This window comes from Cotesia glomerata, linkage group LG7, assembly GCF_020080835.1.
Source record: "Cotesia glomerata isolate CgM1 linkage group LG7, MPM_Cglom_v2.3, whole genome shotgun sequence".
In the NCBI taxonomy this organism is placed as follows: domain Eukaryota; kingdom Metazoa; phylum Arthropoda; class Insecta; order Hymenoptera; family Braconidae; genus Cotesia; species Cotesia glomerata.
Genome location: NC_058164.1, coordinates 23,305,537 through 23,322,766, shown reverse-complemented (window position 1 = coordinate 23,322,766; position 17,230 = coordinate 23,305,537). Strand labels below are relative to the sequence as shown.

The window sequence follows — 17,230 nt, the reverse complement described above, 5'->3', positions numbered from 1 at the left end:
TTAATGAATAAAAACAATAATTAAAAAATGGTTAAACATTCGCTGATTTTAGATTACAATAGTTAGCCGACATCTAAAAATTTATAGAAATTTTTTTTTTGAAAAAATTAGTAAGAAAAAATTTATTAAAAAAATTTCACATGTAGAAAGTTTTAAAAATTATACTTGCAATTGTTAAATATCGGTTAATTTTATTACACTGAGAGAATAAATTTAATTTGAAATAAATGAAGAAATAAAAAATTTTCTCTCAGTAATTTTCTTGTTAAAAAAAATTTTTTTTTTCCAAATTTAGAAAAATTTTTTTTTAAGAAGAAAATAACAGTAAAAAAATTTGTATTTCTTCAGCTACAATATAAAATAAATTTCTTATCACATTACTAATTTTTTTTTAAATTTTTTCTCAGTGTAGGATAAAAAATTCCACATTTAGGGATTGGAAATAATAATAATAATATCAATACTTTTTCTAAAACTAATTTATTTATTAAATAAAATTAAATAATGATAACGTGTCTGCTGATTTGAGTGTCATTAAACATCTTTAGTATTTATTATCAATATTGATAGTATTATTTCAAAATTAACATGATTTACAATAAGCATTTATCATCCTGAATAATTCTCGATATTAATAATAGATATAAACATTTTTTTAACATAAAATTTTTTTATTTTTAAAAACATCATTTCCTGAAGATTGGAATTCTTCATACTAAGTTATTGGAAAGGAAAAAGTTACTTCCAACGTTACTTCTCTGACTATTTCCTCAACCTGAAAATAAATGTTTTTTTTTTTCTTTGGATAGGAGTAAAATAAAGGTACGATATTCATAATAAATTACATATTATGCATGCATTATTTATATTCAGTTTAATAGATCTATCCGCAGAATATTTTTTTGGTTTTTTAGCTTTAATAGTAAGATTATTTATAAAAGAATATTGTATTTTTTTAAAATTAATAATATCTATATCACTGTATATTATTTGTTGTTTAGAAGAAACTTTAGCATAAATATTCCTTTTAGACATCAAAGATAATTTTATTTTTTTTTCTTTTTAAATGGTTTAAGGTAAAGTAAAGTACCCAGTACTTGAACACTTATAAAAATGGGACCAGTACTTGAACAGACTTTTCGAATTGTTGTAAAACAAAATCCGTAAATTTATTATGAGTAATATGCACATATAATTATTAAATGATACAGTAATTGATTTCTGTAAGTTTTTTCAATTATAAATCAAAACAATTATATTTTTGTTAACTTAAAAGTTGACATGTCGAGAATCGCCGATACATGCTATTTTTTTCATTAAAAAGGTACTAAATCGTAAACCGAACAATCGGTAAAAAAAAAAGGTATATCATCATTTTAAGTAAAAAAAATTGTACCATCTAATGAAACACACTGATAGAAGGATTTGTTTATAGTTAAAAATATTTGTTAATATTTAACAAGTCATTTATTAGAGACCACTTTTTAGTCCTTAACAGATATTTCTTAGTATTTAAAAAGATTTATTAATATTTAATAAATTAATATCAGATTTATTAAATACAAACAAATCATTTTAAATACTAAGAAATATTTGTTTAATACTAATAAGTGGTCTCTAATAAATGATTTGTTAACTATTCAAAAATATTTTTTAATACAAATAAACCCTTCTATCAGTGTAGTCTTTTCTAAATAACACAGACGAATCGTTTATTTGAGAAACCCCATAAGTAAAAAATACTAAATTTTTCAGGAGAAGCGAAAAACATTTTTCTCGGTTAAGTTTGCATTAACATCATGAACCAATGATGAATAATAATAATGTTAGTATCCCGAAAAAATATTCGAGCATGCAAAAATTTAATTGTTAATTATTACTATTCATAATAATGATTTGAAGTTGATTGACTTATGGGGTTTCTCACCAAAACGAATAAAATAGTAATAAAATCATTAATATATTAATTTTTCACCGTCAATCATTTATTATATTTATAAAATAAAGTACAAAATATGTATTGGAACTACAATTAACGAAAATTATAATAAATCATCTATTTTTAATTTCAAATTAGTGAACTGAAAGTCAACAATAAAACAACATTTTAATTTATCAAAATTTAACTTTATAAAACTAAAATTGCAAAAATTACTAAAATCAAAGTATTTAACATTAAATAGAATATATTTTTATTTGGTTATCATTAATTTTAGAATTTCAATCAGTTAAATCAGAGTCAACAATAAAATAACATATTTTTAATTTTAATCCATCAGGCGAATATTGTAAAACTCATTAAAATTTAAGTTTCTAATTATCTAATAATCAATCATTTTAAAATTAAAGTCAATGATTTAATTTAATTTTTTTAAACCCATACTGCGAAAATTATTAAAGTTTAAGTATTTTGCATTGAACTAAATTTTTCTTCTCAGAAGAAGTTTTTTTGAAAAAAAAAAAAAAAAAAAAAAAAAAAAAATAATTTTTGGAATTTTTAAATTGAATGTTTATTCGAAAAAACCCATAAGTCTCTGACTTATGGGGTTTCTCAACTAAACAAGATTTATATCGACCGATTAGTTAGGTCTTGAACACGGATTTAATATTTTTTGGTGCTTATATAAGTGAGGGGAAATTCAAAGAACCGAAAAATGCAATAAACCCGATTTCGAAAAAAATATGACTTATGGGGTTTCTCAAATAAACGATTCATATTTTTTGCAAAGACATAAACTATAATTTTTATATTAAATTTTAGCGTCTAACTATACCTCGAAATTTTAAAAGCGGTACCCAGAACTTGAACAAGCTGGGGCCGTATAATTTTAACAGCACTCTCTCAGTAATCTCTAATAGGTTTATAGACTAGTGATCAGCATTGTGATTTTTATTAATTACTGCAAATTAAATAAGTTTTATAGCTAAAAATTAGTGTAGTTAAAAATTATTGAACGTTGTGAATTGAGTTTTTTTTATTTATAATTGAAAATTTTTTTTGTCATTCATACACAGAAAGAAAAGTTTCTTGACTGGAGAACAAAATTCTTGGCTCAAGAAATTTTTCGGGTGTCTGAAGGAAGACCGAAGTTGTGTTGGCCGAAGTAAAAATTTTTCTTGAAATTCTATTCTTGGTGAAAGTCATATTTTCTTCATTCAAATGATCATAAATACTTGATACAATAAATTTTTATATTTGATCAAGATTTTTAGATACTTTAGGGAAGCAGCGCCACCTACTTCAGCTGAGAAAAAAATTTTCTCACATTGAGAAAACTTTTCTCTTGAATATTTGATACCCATTTTATATTATTTTACCGTGCAATTATACATATTGAATGAAAAAAAATGATTTAATATCCCTGAATAAAAAAAAGTATTGAGACAAAGAAAAAAGTATTGAAAAGTATTAGATTGACTAGAAAACCAATACTTTTTTCTTTGTTTCAATACTTTTTTTTTATCAGGGATTATTTGATTTTCCCAATTGACATGTTAATCAATAAAAATATTAATGAAAATTTACTTCTATCTTTATATTTAATTTTTTGGAGCAAAAGAGAAATTTTCTCAAGACAAGAAAATTAACTTCTATCAAGAACTAAATTTTTTGGAGCAAGAGGCTGAATTTTCTCAAAACAACAAGATTTTTTTGACTTAAATAAATTTTTTTGGATCAAGATATGTATTTCTTAAAGCTCGAGAATTAATTTTGTTGGAATAAGTGAAATTTATTGTGTCAAAAAAAAAATTTTTTTTTGCTCGAGAAAATAATTAGGAAGAAAAATATTTTCTTGGCTCAAGTGAACCTTTTTTTCTGTGTAAAAAATGGAATTAAAAAATTAAATACAAATATTTCTCATTTTTAAATGAACATATTAAATATTCACAGTAGGGCGGCGCAAAAAAACCGACTATTTTTTTTTTTAAGTCTCGAATGAAAAAATGTCAGTTTTTAATGTTTTAAGAGCCCTCTCCAAAGAACAGCTCAAAAAAAAATTTTTAAGAGGTCGCTCCAAATGTTTTTAAATTTCAAAAATCGTCAAAAATCGAAATTTTTTTTTTTTAATTTTTTTTTCTCGTTACATCATAATTTTATAGACCAAAAAAAAATAAGTTCCTGAAAGTTTCAATTCAAAATTTAAATTTTGAAAGGTCGCTCATAATTTTTTTTGAATTTCAGAGTCAAAAAATGCTAATTCAATTAAATAGTCACTAATAAATTAAAAAAAAATTATGAGCGACCTTTTAAAATTCACATTTTGAACTGAAACTTTCAGGAAAACCTTTTTTATGGTCTATAAAATTATGACGTAACGAGAAAAAAAAATTAAAAATTAAAAAAAATTCGATTTTTGAAATTTAAAAAAATTTTGAGCGACCTCTTAAAAATTTTTTTTCAAGCTGTCTTTTGGAGAGAGCTCTTAAAACATCAAAAACTAACATTTTTTCACGCGACTCATAAAAAAAAATAGTCGGTTTTTTTGCGCCACCCTAATTCACAGTATTATTTTTAATATTAATCAATAATATCTTATAAATCTTTGGATATTTCAATAAAACGTTGAAAATTTTTGGTGTGCCTATTGCCATATATTTTAATAGTTCAACTACTGCTCCCGGAGTGTTCAACTACTCCTTTAATAGTATATCTTAAAAACGTTGTCAAAATATAAATATTAAATTATCTTTGTTATTTTGCGCTTCAATCAATTAAAAATTGTTTATATTTTCATGATAATCATTAATTTGAACTAATAATTACATTTTTATGTATTAAAAGTATGGTTAAATACGTTCTACTTTGAAACCTGTTCAACTACTGAGTACTTTACCTTAAATAATTTAAAATTATTTATTTATTTTTTTATTATTGATTCCATTGAAGTATTATTTATAATTTGTAGAGTAATTATTCTAATTGACTTGTAAGAAAATATATTGATGACATGTTTAATTCAACTATAAGAAATAGATTATTATATAAATGTAGAACTGTCTGTTCTCTTTTCCGACCTATTTACGGCATAATTTTTAATCTCTTTAGGTAAATTTATTAAGTGTAAAAACTTAGTATATTTTTTAATGGGAGATAAATAAATAAAAAAATTATTAAAAAAATTTTCAGTGTTTCTGACAAATCCCAAAGTTGATTTATATTTATTAATATTAATTACATCTACTTTTGTCAATAGAATCTTTTTATTCAGAAGCAAAGATACTAACATTTCTTCTAGAGTTCGATTATAGTAAACAAATTTTTTGTTGCTTTGAGATTGATAAACATGAGAATTACTTAGACAAGTATTCTTCCTATCAATGTTCTTTACAATAGGAACTTGAGATAGGTTTTCTTGGAACCGTCAGCTTGGAAATTTCGAATAAAATGCACAAGTGAGATCATAATTTTTGAATCGACAATACTGAATATCATCACGTAACCACTCCCCATTGAAGTTTAGATAATTTACTTGTTTAAACTTAAGTGGAGTGTTGGCTGCAATCGATTCCTTGTTAGCAAACATTATTATCACAAAATTTTCAGGTTGAAATGTTTCTAAAACACTTTTTATTAAATCTTCGTAATTGCTTGCAGGAATGTTAGTTTCAAAGGAAACATAAGAAAATTCGGGCTCTGGAGTGATGTGGATTGTCATATAGCTTCCCTGAAATTAAATTTTATTTTTATTATTAATCTATACTAGTAACCTTGCAGTCACTATGTGACTGCCGTGACTTGTGAAACATAAATAAATACAATTTTGCTTTATTAAATAATGACTTTTGTTAAATTGCACTGTATTTTCTTAAATATTGACATTATTAAAAATATAAGCTCATTATGATGTCACACTCATCAAGAGCTTTCATTTGAGTACCCACATGCATTTTTATATATTTTTCATATATACATATATATAATATATATAAATATATGAAAAATTGACGTGGGTACTCAAATGAAAGGTCTTGATGAGTGTAATGTCAGGATGAGCTTATATCTTTGAAAATTGACCTTGACGAATCGAGTATAGAGCACAACCTCAAGTGCTTCGCGCTGTGAGGCGTGCAATATCATTAGTTGACAAGATATAAAATCATTTCTTCATTATTGACATTTTCTAAGATATAAACTCATTTCGATATTATACTCATCGAGACCTTTCATTTAAGTACCCACATAGCATTTTTTATATATTTTATATACATGGTATTTGTGAAATATATAAATATATAAAATATATGAAAAATTGATGTGAGTACTCAAATGAAAGGTCTCGATGAATGTAACATCGGAATGAGATTATATCATGAAAAATATCATTAGTTGACAAGAAACAATGTCATTTCTTAATTATTGACATTTTTTAAGATATAAACTCATTTCGATGTTATACGCATCGAGACCTTTCATTTAAGTACCCACATAGCATTTTTATATATTTTATATATATGGTATTTGTGAAATATATAAATATATAAAATATATGAAAAATTGATGTGAGTGCTCAAATGAAAGGTCTCGATGAATGTAACATCGAGATGAGCTTATATCTTTAAAAATTTCAATATTTCACAAGATATTTGTTAAATTGCACTATACTTTTTCAACTATTGACGTTTTTAAAGATATAAGTTCATTTTGATGTTACACTCATCAAGAGCTTTCATTTGAGTACCCACATGCATTTTGATATATTTTTCATATATACATATATATAATATATATAAATATATGAAAAATTGATGTGGGTACTCAAATGAAAGGTCTCGATGAGTGTAACATCGGGATGAGCTTATATCTTTAAAAATGTCAATATTTCACATGATACAAGGTCATTTCTTAATTATGTATCTAAAGATAGAGCATTTTCGAATGCAGCTTAAATACTTATCATCATAAATTGACTATTGGTGCGAATGATATGAAACCTTGAAAAGGCACAACTCCAGGTCAAGACTTTTTAACGATACCAAATTTAACCATAAAAACCCATTTTATCATACAAATACACTGGTCACAAAATTTTACTTATCCTCTTAATAATAAAGATAATTAAGAGAATAAAAACAATTTTATCTCTGGCGTGAAATTTGTTTTTTAAATTTAATTTAGTATCATTGGGAAATTCTTGAATTGAAAATTTTTGTTCTGGAAATTTTTCTGCTGATCCTCGAGTTTTGATTAATTGATTCGCGATATTTTGTAAAAAAGTAACTAAGCTATCCAGTCATTACAAGAATCATTATTAAAAAAAAAAAAATGTTATTATTTGCGTTATGAGTCGTGTAATTACTATCGGATGAAAACTTTATTCAACTTTCAGAAATCAGTTAAAACGCATTAAGTTGAATCATCTTTGCTTTCTTAGCAGCATGCGTACGTGACTTTAATGAATGATCAATAGTAATGTAATTAGTGATGTTTGTAATTTGATTGCACAGGTGACTTTAAAATAGATATTTTTTTTTTTTCTTGAAAAACAAACTAGGTCCAGAAAATTATTTTTAAAAAATTGCATTTATAATTTTTTTAAGCTTTCAAAAAACGCGCAGTAGCCCTATCGGATCCGGCCCTTGCTTACCAAAGCATTGGACCGGGTTCGAGTCCGGTGTACACCAATGAATATTTTCAATTTTAAGTGTATTATTCTGCTCAGCCCAAAAAATAAAAAACGAGTTCCAATCTCAAAAGTTTACCCCCTACCGTAGTCGCTCATGACCTTAGTAGTTTATGCGACTTAAAAAAAAAAAAAAAAAAAAAAAAAAAGCTTTCAAATATAGAATCTTTAAAATAATTTTTTTTTAGCTATAATTTATTAAAAAATTTCTAAAAATTATCAGATGTCTCGATTTCCTTATCATGGATATTTTTTATAAAATTTATTAAAATTTTCTTCAACTAATCAATAAAAAATGAATTTTTTTGAGAAACCTTTTACACGGAAAAAAAGTAAACTGTAATAAATAATAGTCGATTTATAATAAGAAATAATCAACTGGAAAAAATTACCATTTCAAAAAGTAAAATCGTGATTTTAACAATCACTTTATAATATTCATTTAAATGCCACAATTTATTATTTACATGGAAGAAAATACTATTTCAAACAGTAATATTCGCTTTATGAAAGTCGAAAATGATAAAGTATAATAATTAAGAATTTTGACTTTGATATTTATCATTTCTTACCTAAAAAATGATCGCATGATATGTAAAAAATATAAACTACACTTATTAAATTTTCTATACAAGCAACGTCAATATTTACAAAGTAAAATGGTAAATTTTAAACGCAACGCACTTAAAAATCAAACTATAATTATTGATTTGCTTGGACTCGTAAAATCTATGTTTTAAGAGTAGAATTTTTACTGTTTTAAATGTTAAATTCTCCGAGTGTAAGACCTTCTCCTTCTCCTCATAGTATAGACCATATATTGAAATGGCAATTTTTACGGTTTGAAACTGTAATTTTTTAAGATGAGAGAGTCGTTATTTACTATAGTGACAGCTACTAATCACATTTTCGATATTAAATTATAAATTGTGGCTTTTCCACTTTCTACATTAAGTTTTGTAATATTTACATTTGTGCTACCCCGATGTCCGTTGTACTGTTTGAAACTGTAAAAATTAACCGGAATCCGAGCGAATTTTACAGTTTACTTTTTTCCGTGTAACAATAAAAATTCTAAATTAAAAAAAAAATTACAAACTAATCAACTGTTTGGTCTAAAAACCATGTTTTGATGCCATCCTTATGGCATCTGAAACTCGATATAATAAAATCCACTGTTTAAAAATTTTATAAATTTATTATAAAATTTTAGTTTAACAAAAATATGTTAAAATTAAATATCAAGTCTAAAAAAAAATTTATAATTTTATGTACGATATTATTTTGTAAGTTTAAAATTTTTTCATTAAGTGAATTTTACAGTTTACTTTTTTCCGTGTGATTTAAAATATTTATAACTTTGTTAAAAATTAACTTATGAAAAAAAAATTTTTTTTTAATTTTTAGTTTGAACTAAAAGTTAATTTATTACTTCGATAAATCCTCTAAAAAATCACTAATAAGTTAAACTATTTATATTCATTCAATTTTTAAATTTACCAAATTATTTTTACTAAAATAAATCTACCTAAATGTACAAAATTATAAGCGTATTAAATTGTAAGATTCTAATCCAAATATATGTTTATAAAAATATACGCTGAGCTCCATCCTTAACGTACAATTTTTTTTTTAATCAACATATGTTATGTGCATTAAAGTAGATATACATGCTCGAAGATATTGATCTCTTCCTAACTCCGCACATCTAAAAAATGGCGCATAACTACGTAAATCTAAAAATTATTTCTTTGCTACTCTCAATTTTATATTCTAAATTAATAAAGTTCAAAATGTAAAAAAAAAAAAAGTATCAAGATCTTGTTAGTTTATCAGTTATGACCTTATGCCCTTGATCGGTTAGTTCTGGTGTTGACTCTCGTTATCGGATTGGTGACCCGTAAACTTTTATAATTCTACTCTAATCACTGAGGCATTTTGTAACATTAAATTCATAGTAACTAGCTTATTGTGACGTTCTAAGATTCACGCTTTATTTGATCTAACGCTCATTTATAATTTATAAACATATGATAAAGAACTTTGTTTAAAAAATCTGCAGTTATTTGATCCAACGCTCATTTATAATTTATAAACATATGATAAAGAACTTTGTTTAAAAAATCTGCAGTTGATCTTATAACTTTGAGATAATATATTTATTTCCAATAAATAAATTCATAAGTTATAAAATACACGGAAATAAAATTATATTTAAAATTGCGATATGAATATCGTAATCAGCGACTTTCAATGTCTTAATTTATATTAATTTTAATTTTTTAATTAAACAAAAAAAATTTAATTGATAAAATAATTTAATCGTCTTTTTTTTTAAATAGAAAAAATTTTTAATTTAATTTAATTCAATAATTTTTTTTAATAAAATTATTTTCTAGTTTAAAAAATGTTTTTTTTTATGAAAATTAAATTAGCCGACCTTTAAAGATTTTTAGAATTTTTTTTTATTGAAAAAATTATTACAAAATAATAAAAAAGAATTTGAAAAACTGTAAGTGCAATTTTTAAAAAATATTTTTTTTTTCTAATTTAATTATTGAAAAAAAAATAAAAAAATTAAAAATGTCGGCTAATTTTAGTCATATTAATTTTTTTTTCGTGGATTAATAAAAAAAAAAAATTATTTAAAAAAAAAATTAAAAGTGCAATTTTTTAAAAAATAATTTTTTTTATTTAATTATTGAAAAAAAAATTAAAAAATTAAAAACGTCGGCTAAATTTAGTATTATTAATTTTTTTCCGTGAATTAATTAAAAAAAAAAAAATTAAATTGATATCAAAAAATTTTTAGAATTTTTTTTATAGAAAAAGTTATTTAATAAAAAAATTAAAAGTGCAATTTTTTTAAAAATATTTTTTTTACTATTTTTTAATTATTAATGAAAGAAAATAAAAAAATACTTACATTCTTAGAAACTCCATTCATGGAATAACCACAAGGTTCAAAAAGGAAATCATCAATGACCATGTTCGGAATTATTCGATCTATTCCAGATTTTTTGGTAGCTTCAGCAGCAGATGAGCATCTTTCACGAGTGAAAAGAGACATAACATCAGAATTGAGGTTGGTCATCAGTATTTCCAAAGTCTGATCAGGTTCTTTGGGTCCTTGAGATGACCTCTTACGGTTCAAAGTATATAAATACCAACAATTTTTATCAGCGTCTCCTAAGCAATAAGCTTCGCCATCTAGAAAAATTATGTTATTAAAAATTAATTATTTTAGAAACTATAAATTATATTATGCTGAAGCTAAGAATTATTTACCAGAAAATATTGAGTCCAATAAAGCGACTTCTTCTTCAAAAGAGCAATGAGGCGATATTTGCAACTCCGGTTGTTTGTAGTTTTTTCGAGAGTAACATAAATCCTGAAAATATCAGTTTATAATATTTTAAATCTCTAAGGAATACATTAGACTTAAAGCTTTTTTTTTCAGCGAAAAAATATTTAATAATGATTATTTGTCAGCACAAAATGTTTAATAACGATGATTACCTCTACTTCGTCAAATCCAGTATATTCTTCAACCAGATCAAGTAGTGCTTCCATACACTGCAACGGAGTAGTTGTACCACAGGTCTTTAAAATCAACCGACGCTTAGACACAAACAGACTGCTTTCACTGTGAATTTTTAATTTTAATACAAGAAATTATTTTCACTATTTAACATAGTGTCAACTGTGTTTAAAAATAAATTTTTATCTATGTCTGATCAAAAGACCGAAAATTTATTAAAAATTTTTAAAATCTTATGTAAATTTTTTAAGACTTAAAAGTAGTTTTAAGAAGACATTATCAACTTCTAAAATTAATATTACGGTTAATACAATTAAAATATAATGGGTAGAGCCAAAATTTTTGATGCAATTTTAAAATAAATCATTCAAATTTTTAATATTACCGCGAAAATATTGGTCCTACCTATAAAAAAATTTACTAAACAAAAGTTGTTTAATATTTAATTTTATAAAGAAAATGTTTCTTATGATTAAAAAAAAAATCAATATTTTCGCTGTAATTCCAAAATTAACATTCATAATGAAAGGTTCAAATTTTGTAATAATTATGAATCTTAATTTTGAAATTATGGTGAAAATATTGCTCGTATAAAAAAATCATAAGACATTTTTTTTTAAAAATTAAATTTCGAACAACTTTTGTTTGAAAAAATTTTTATAAGACTAATTGCCATAATATCAAAAATTTGAATCATTCATAATGAATTGTTGGAGAAACAGCTGAATAATACTAGCTTGGCTTGACATGATTGATATTTAAAATTTTTTAGAGTTATACCGTAAAAATTTGAGTTTATTATTAAATAAAAAGAAATGTATTTTTAGTTACCTAAGAACGTAAGCTTCTATGTCCTCATTTTGGCAGAAACTGATAATCTCACAGCGAACAATTTTCAGGAGTGACTCCCAGCGATGTCTTTGAAAAAAAAAAACGATTAAGAGAATGATAGTATGGAATTATAATCAATGATTTTGAAGTTTTTTTTGCACTTTATTTCAGAAGCTTTTTTTGGGTATAAAAAAATTTCTAAAGGATTTCTGTAGAAAATTGAATTCTCTACGAAGGTTATCGAAAGTAATTTTGGCATTTCTCATTTCGACGACTTAAAAGCTATAAGCTAAAAATTTTAGCGTGGCTAGTCTCGATTTTTCGCGTAATTGTTAATTTAGTCAACGTGTATTTAGTGACTACGTGGAAAAATTAACTAGAACTTGACAATATTTTATAATTTATTTTTTTCTGTGTAACTTTTAAAAGAACACAATTACAATATATATTTATATTAAAAATGTATAATAGAATTTTAAATAAGTGTTGAAAAAATTTTTTCCGTCGCTTTTTCTCTTAATATTTAATAAATAAAATTACAAACGTAAAAATTTTCATACTTGATGATTGAAAAATTTATAATTTCGTTAAAACTTACCTTGGAATATCTCGAAGATCTCCCTTATGATCTTCTTTATGAGAATTGGTAAACCAAATCTCAAGTAGTTTTTCAACACCTTCAAAAAATTGTACGTTTTCTGTGTTGATGCCTGCATTTGATGCCATTGTGACTGGAAATAAATGTTAGTTATTCTTAACTTCTGTTGCGTATTTAATCAATTGCAGTTAAGCGCTAGATAGTTTTTATACATTACATTCACTGATTAAATGCGTGTATACTGAAAAAAAAATTAACTTAAATAAAGAAAAAAATTCTTGAGCCAAGAAAATAATTTTATTGTCTTCAATAAAGATGAAAAATTCTTGAATTAAGTAAAATTTACTTGAACTTAGAAAAATTTCTTAGTTTAAGAATTTTTCTGCTCAAATCAAGAAGATAAAATTATTTACTTGATCTAAGTTAATTTTTTTTCTGTGTACAGAAAATGAATTCGTTCCAAATTTAAGAAAAAATTATATGAAAAATATCAATTTTATTAAACTTAAAATTTAGAAATTTAATCGAATATTATTTAATATTACGATAAATTGAAAAGATGACCAAAAATTATTTATAAATAGATATTTATTTTTTTATTGTATAAAATGTCAACATTAATTTTTTCTAATAGAATTGAATTTTATATTTAATCTAAACATTTTATTTCATTAAATTTTTATCACATAATATGTGATTTTTATCACATATTATGTCTGATGAAATTTAATTAATAATAAATTTTATGAAATTCAAATTTGCAGATACTTAATAATTTTTTTATTTTTCTTAAAAAATAAACCAGATCCAGAAAATTATTTTAAAAAAATTGCATTTATAATTTTTTTAAGTTTCCAAATATAGAATTTTTAAAATAATTTTTTTTAGCCATAATTGATTAGTTTATTTTTATTTTATTTTATTTTATTTAAATAAACAAACCCAACAGCCAAGGGGCCATTAACAGGGTTAATAATACAACAGTTAGTATATAAAAAAACAATTTTTGATTTATAACAAGATGACTTACAGCTAGCATAGTGATTTCATATTTAATAGAATATTAATATTAATATTAATTATAAATATTCTATATTATAAATATTAATATTAATTATAAATTTAATAGATAGATTGCTAAATGAGTAAACCATTGATGTGTTAGCAATTGCAAACAAAAACAAAAAATTAGTTAAAAAACTTCCAAAAATTATCAGTCGTCTCTCAATTTGTGTCATAATTTTAATGAAATTAAATTTCACAGTTACTTTAAAACTTTTATTTTTCTTGAAAAATAAACCAGATCTAGAAAATTATTTAAAAAAAATTGCATTTATAATTTTTTTAAGCTTCCAAATATAGAATTTTTAAAATTAATTTGTTAAGGCATCATTTATTAATTAAAAAATTATTAAATGTCTCTTGATTTCATTTTCATAATTTTATGAAATTAAAATTTGAAAATACTTGAAAATTTTTTTAGTTTTCTTGAAAAGTAAACCAAGTCCAAAAAATTATTTAAAAAAAATTGCATTTATAATTTTTTTAAGCTTCCAAATATAGAATTTTAAAAATAATTTTTTTAGCCATAATTTATTAGTTAAAAAATTTCTAAAAATCATCAGTCGTTTCTCAATTTGTGTCATAATTTTAATGAAATTAAATTTTGCAGATACTTTATAATTTTTTTATTTTTCTTAAAAAATAAACTAGGTCCAGAAAATGATTAAAAAAAAATAGTATTTATAAATTTTTTAAGCTTCCAAATATAGAATTTTTAAAATAAATTTTTTTAGGTATAATTTATTAATTAAAAACTTAAAAGAATTATGGAAATTAAATTAGCTGACATCTAAAAATTTTTAGAATTTTTTTATTAAAAAAAATTTGACACGCAGAAAATTTGATAAATTCTAAATGCAATTTTATAAAAATATTTTTTTACTTATAATTTTTATTGTGCTGTCAATTTTAAATATTTTTATAGCAAATCAATTATAATAAAAAAATGTTTTTAAAAATTTTCATTTGTAATTTTTAATACTTTTCACATGTAAAAATTTTTTGATTAAATTGTTTTTATAATTATTTAATTGCCATAAAATTCTAAAAAAATTTTTAATATTTGTCAACTTCAGTGTCATCTAAAAAATTGCATCTATAATTTTTTTAAGCTTCTAAAGATAGAATTTTTTAAAATAAATTTTTCAGTAAAAAAAATTTCTAAAAATTATCAGATGTCCTTCAATTTCATTGTAATTGCATTTTTTTTACTCCTAAAAAATCATAACAATAGTAACAATTAAATTAGTAAATTATTAAGACATAATATAAAATATTAAATAAAAAAAATCATTTAAAACAATTATTTTGTTTATAAATTTTAAGCGCAGCCGCAGAGGCAAAAACAATTATCAGATACGTATTCTACGAGCCAAAAAATATAAAAAAAAAAACACTTAACATGTCCCGACAAATGAAAAGTACAAAGGATTTTTCAGCAAGTAGAGTACAATCTTAAATATTCTATGAATTTATCATGAGTACAATTTATTTTCAGAAGATTATCTTAACAAAGAGCTTAAATTGAAGATAACCTTTACACACTCATAAGGAAGCATTATTTGAAATGAAATATAAACAAAATCTATTTTATACAACAATGGCATTACTTACATGTTATTTTTTATATTGGAGCTCTGATGAAAAGTTGACAAATCAATCTTCCGGGATAGAGTAGTTTTATAAATCACTGGAATTTGTTTTTATGATCACACTCAGCAATAGCACACAAAGCTTTTGAGGAAAATATAATAAATATAACCCCAAACTATAGTTAATAATAAAGCTTCTTTAACAACAAATATTGACCGACTGCGGCAAAAGCTTAACTGAATAATTTGTTACAAATGCAGGAGCTTTAATATATATATACGGAAAGAACGAGTTTTAACTAGCCAGGCGTAGATCATTTTTTACCCCCACCATCCCGAATTTCGTCAGCCGGTAAAGTTTAGATCAGCAACTTGACAAACTAAAATAATATTGGAAAAAACTACTGCCGCCTATTTGGTAAGCCTATAATATCGACTTTAAATTAAAATTAATTACTGTTTATTTAGCTGACACTTGACAATTTTTTTATTTTTTTTTAACAAGCAAATTTGTTCCAAAAAATTATTATGAAAATTAATTTAGCAGATATTTGATAGTTTTAAAAATTTTTGTAACAAATAATTATGGTAAAAAAAAATTGTCATTTAAAAATTGTTAAAATTGAAAATGTAATTTTTTTGAACAAATTTATTTGTTAAAAAAAATTAAAAAATTGCATTGTTAATTTTTTCAAATTTCTTGGATAATTTTTTGGAACAAATTTATTTGTTAAAAAAAATTAAAAAATTGCATTGTTAATTTTTTAAAATTTCTTGGATAATTTTTTGGAACAAATTTATTTGTTAAAAAAAATTAAAAAATTGCATTGTTAATTTTTTCAAATTTCTTGGATAATTTTTTGGAACAAATTTATTTGTTAAAAAAAATTGCATTGTTAATTTTTTAAAATTTTTAAGTCATAAAATTATTTTTTAAACATTGCATTTTTTATTTTCTTCAACAAGCAAATTTGTTCCCAATTATTATGAAAATTAATTTAGCAGATATTTGACAGTTTTATAAATTTTTGTGACAAATAAATTAGAAAAAAAATTGACATTTAGAAATTTTAAAAAAATTATAAATGCTATTTTTTAAAAATAGTTTTTTGGAAAAAATTTATTTGTTAAAGAAAATTAAAAAATTGAATTTTTAGTTTTCAAAAATTTCTAAATGTCAGAAAATTATTTTTTAAAAATTGCATTTTCAATTTTTTAAAATTTCTAAGTTATAAAATTATTTTTTAAACATTGCATTTTCAATTTTCTTCAACAAACAAATTTGTTCCAAATTTTTCTCTAGTTTTTTTTGCAATAATTTATTTGTTACAAAAATTTTTAAAATGATTAAATATCTGCTAAATTAATTTTTATTGAAAAATGACATTAAATTTAGCTGTCACTTGACAATTTTTTTATTTTCTTCAATAAGCAAATTTGTTCCAAATTATTATGAAAATTAATTAAGCAGATATTTGATAATTCAAAAAATTTTTGTAACTAATAAATTATGGCAAAAAAAATTGATATGTAGAAATTAAAAAAAATAAAAAATTCTATTTTTTTTAAATACTTTTTTGGAACAAATTTATTTATTAAAGAAAATTAAAAAATTGCATTTTTAGTTTTTTAAAATTTCTAAATGTCATAAAATTATTTTTAAATTTTTAATATTTCTAAATGTCATAAAATTATTTTTTAAAAATTCTATTTTTAATTTTCTTCAACAAGCAAATTTGTTCCAAAAAATTATTTTAGAAAAATTGCATTTTTTATTTTTAAAAAATTCTACATGTCAATTTCTTTCCTTACTTTATTTTTAGTTTTAAAAATTTTTGTATCAAATAAATTATGGCAAAAAAATTGAAATTTAGAAATTTTTAAAAATAAAAAATCCTATTTTTTAAAAATAATATTTTGGAACAAATTCATTTGTTAAAGAAAGTTAAAAATCTAATCTTGCGCCTCGAGAAGAAAATCGATA

General features: G+C 22.5%; 1 protein-coding gene across 3 annotated transcripts; it reads right to left on the bottom strand.

Annotated features, from left to right (window-relative positions):
* Positions 1-523: 523 nt before the first annotated feature.
* On the bottom strand, positions 524-15,535 carry LOC123269351 (S-adenosylmethionine decarboxylase proenzyme). 3 transcript variants are annotated; one of them, XR_006510388.1, is made up of 8 exons: positions 15,269-15,533; positions 12,593-12,725; positions 11,995-12,081; positions 11,142-11,268; positions 10,911-11,013; positions 10,549-10,832; positions 5,227-5,666; positions 524-775 (listed from the first exon to the last, which is right to left on the bottom strand). XR_006510388.1 is itself a non-coding variant. In XM_044734974.1 (8 exons), exons 3-8 carry the CDS (start codon positions 12,718-12,720, stop codon positions 5,364-5,366), a joined length of 1,032 nt encoding a protein of 343 aa, XP_044590909.1. In that variant the 5' UTR covers positions 12,721-12,728; positions 13,181-13,193; positions 15,276-15,535; the 3' UTR covers positions 5,122-5,363. The 3 variants fall into 3 exon arrangements, 2 of the variants coding, with proteins under 2 accessions (XP_044590909.1, XP_044590908.1); XM_044734974.1 differs by lacking the exon at positions 524-775 and adding an exon at positions 13,181-13,193 and having other exon boundaries at positions 5,122-5,666; positions 12,593-12,728; positions 15,276-15,535; XM_044734973.1 differs by lacking the exon at positions 524-775 and having other exon boundaries at positions 5,122-5,666.
* Between the last annotated feature and the right edge of the window lie 1,695 nt (positions 15,536-17,230).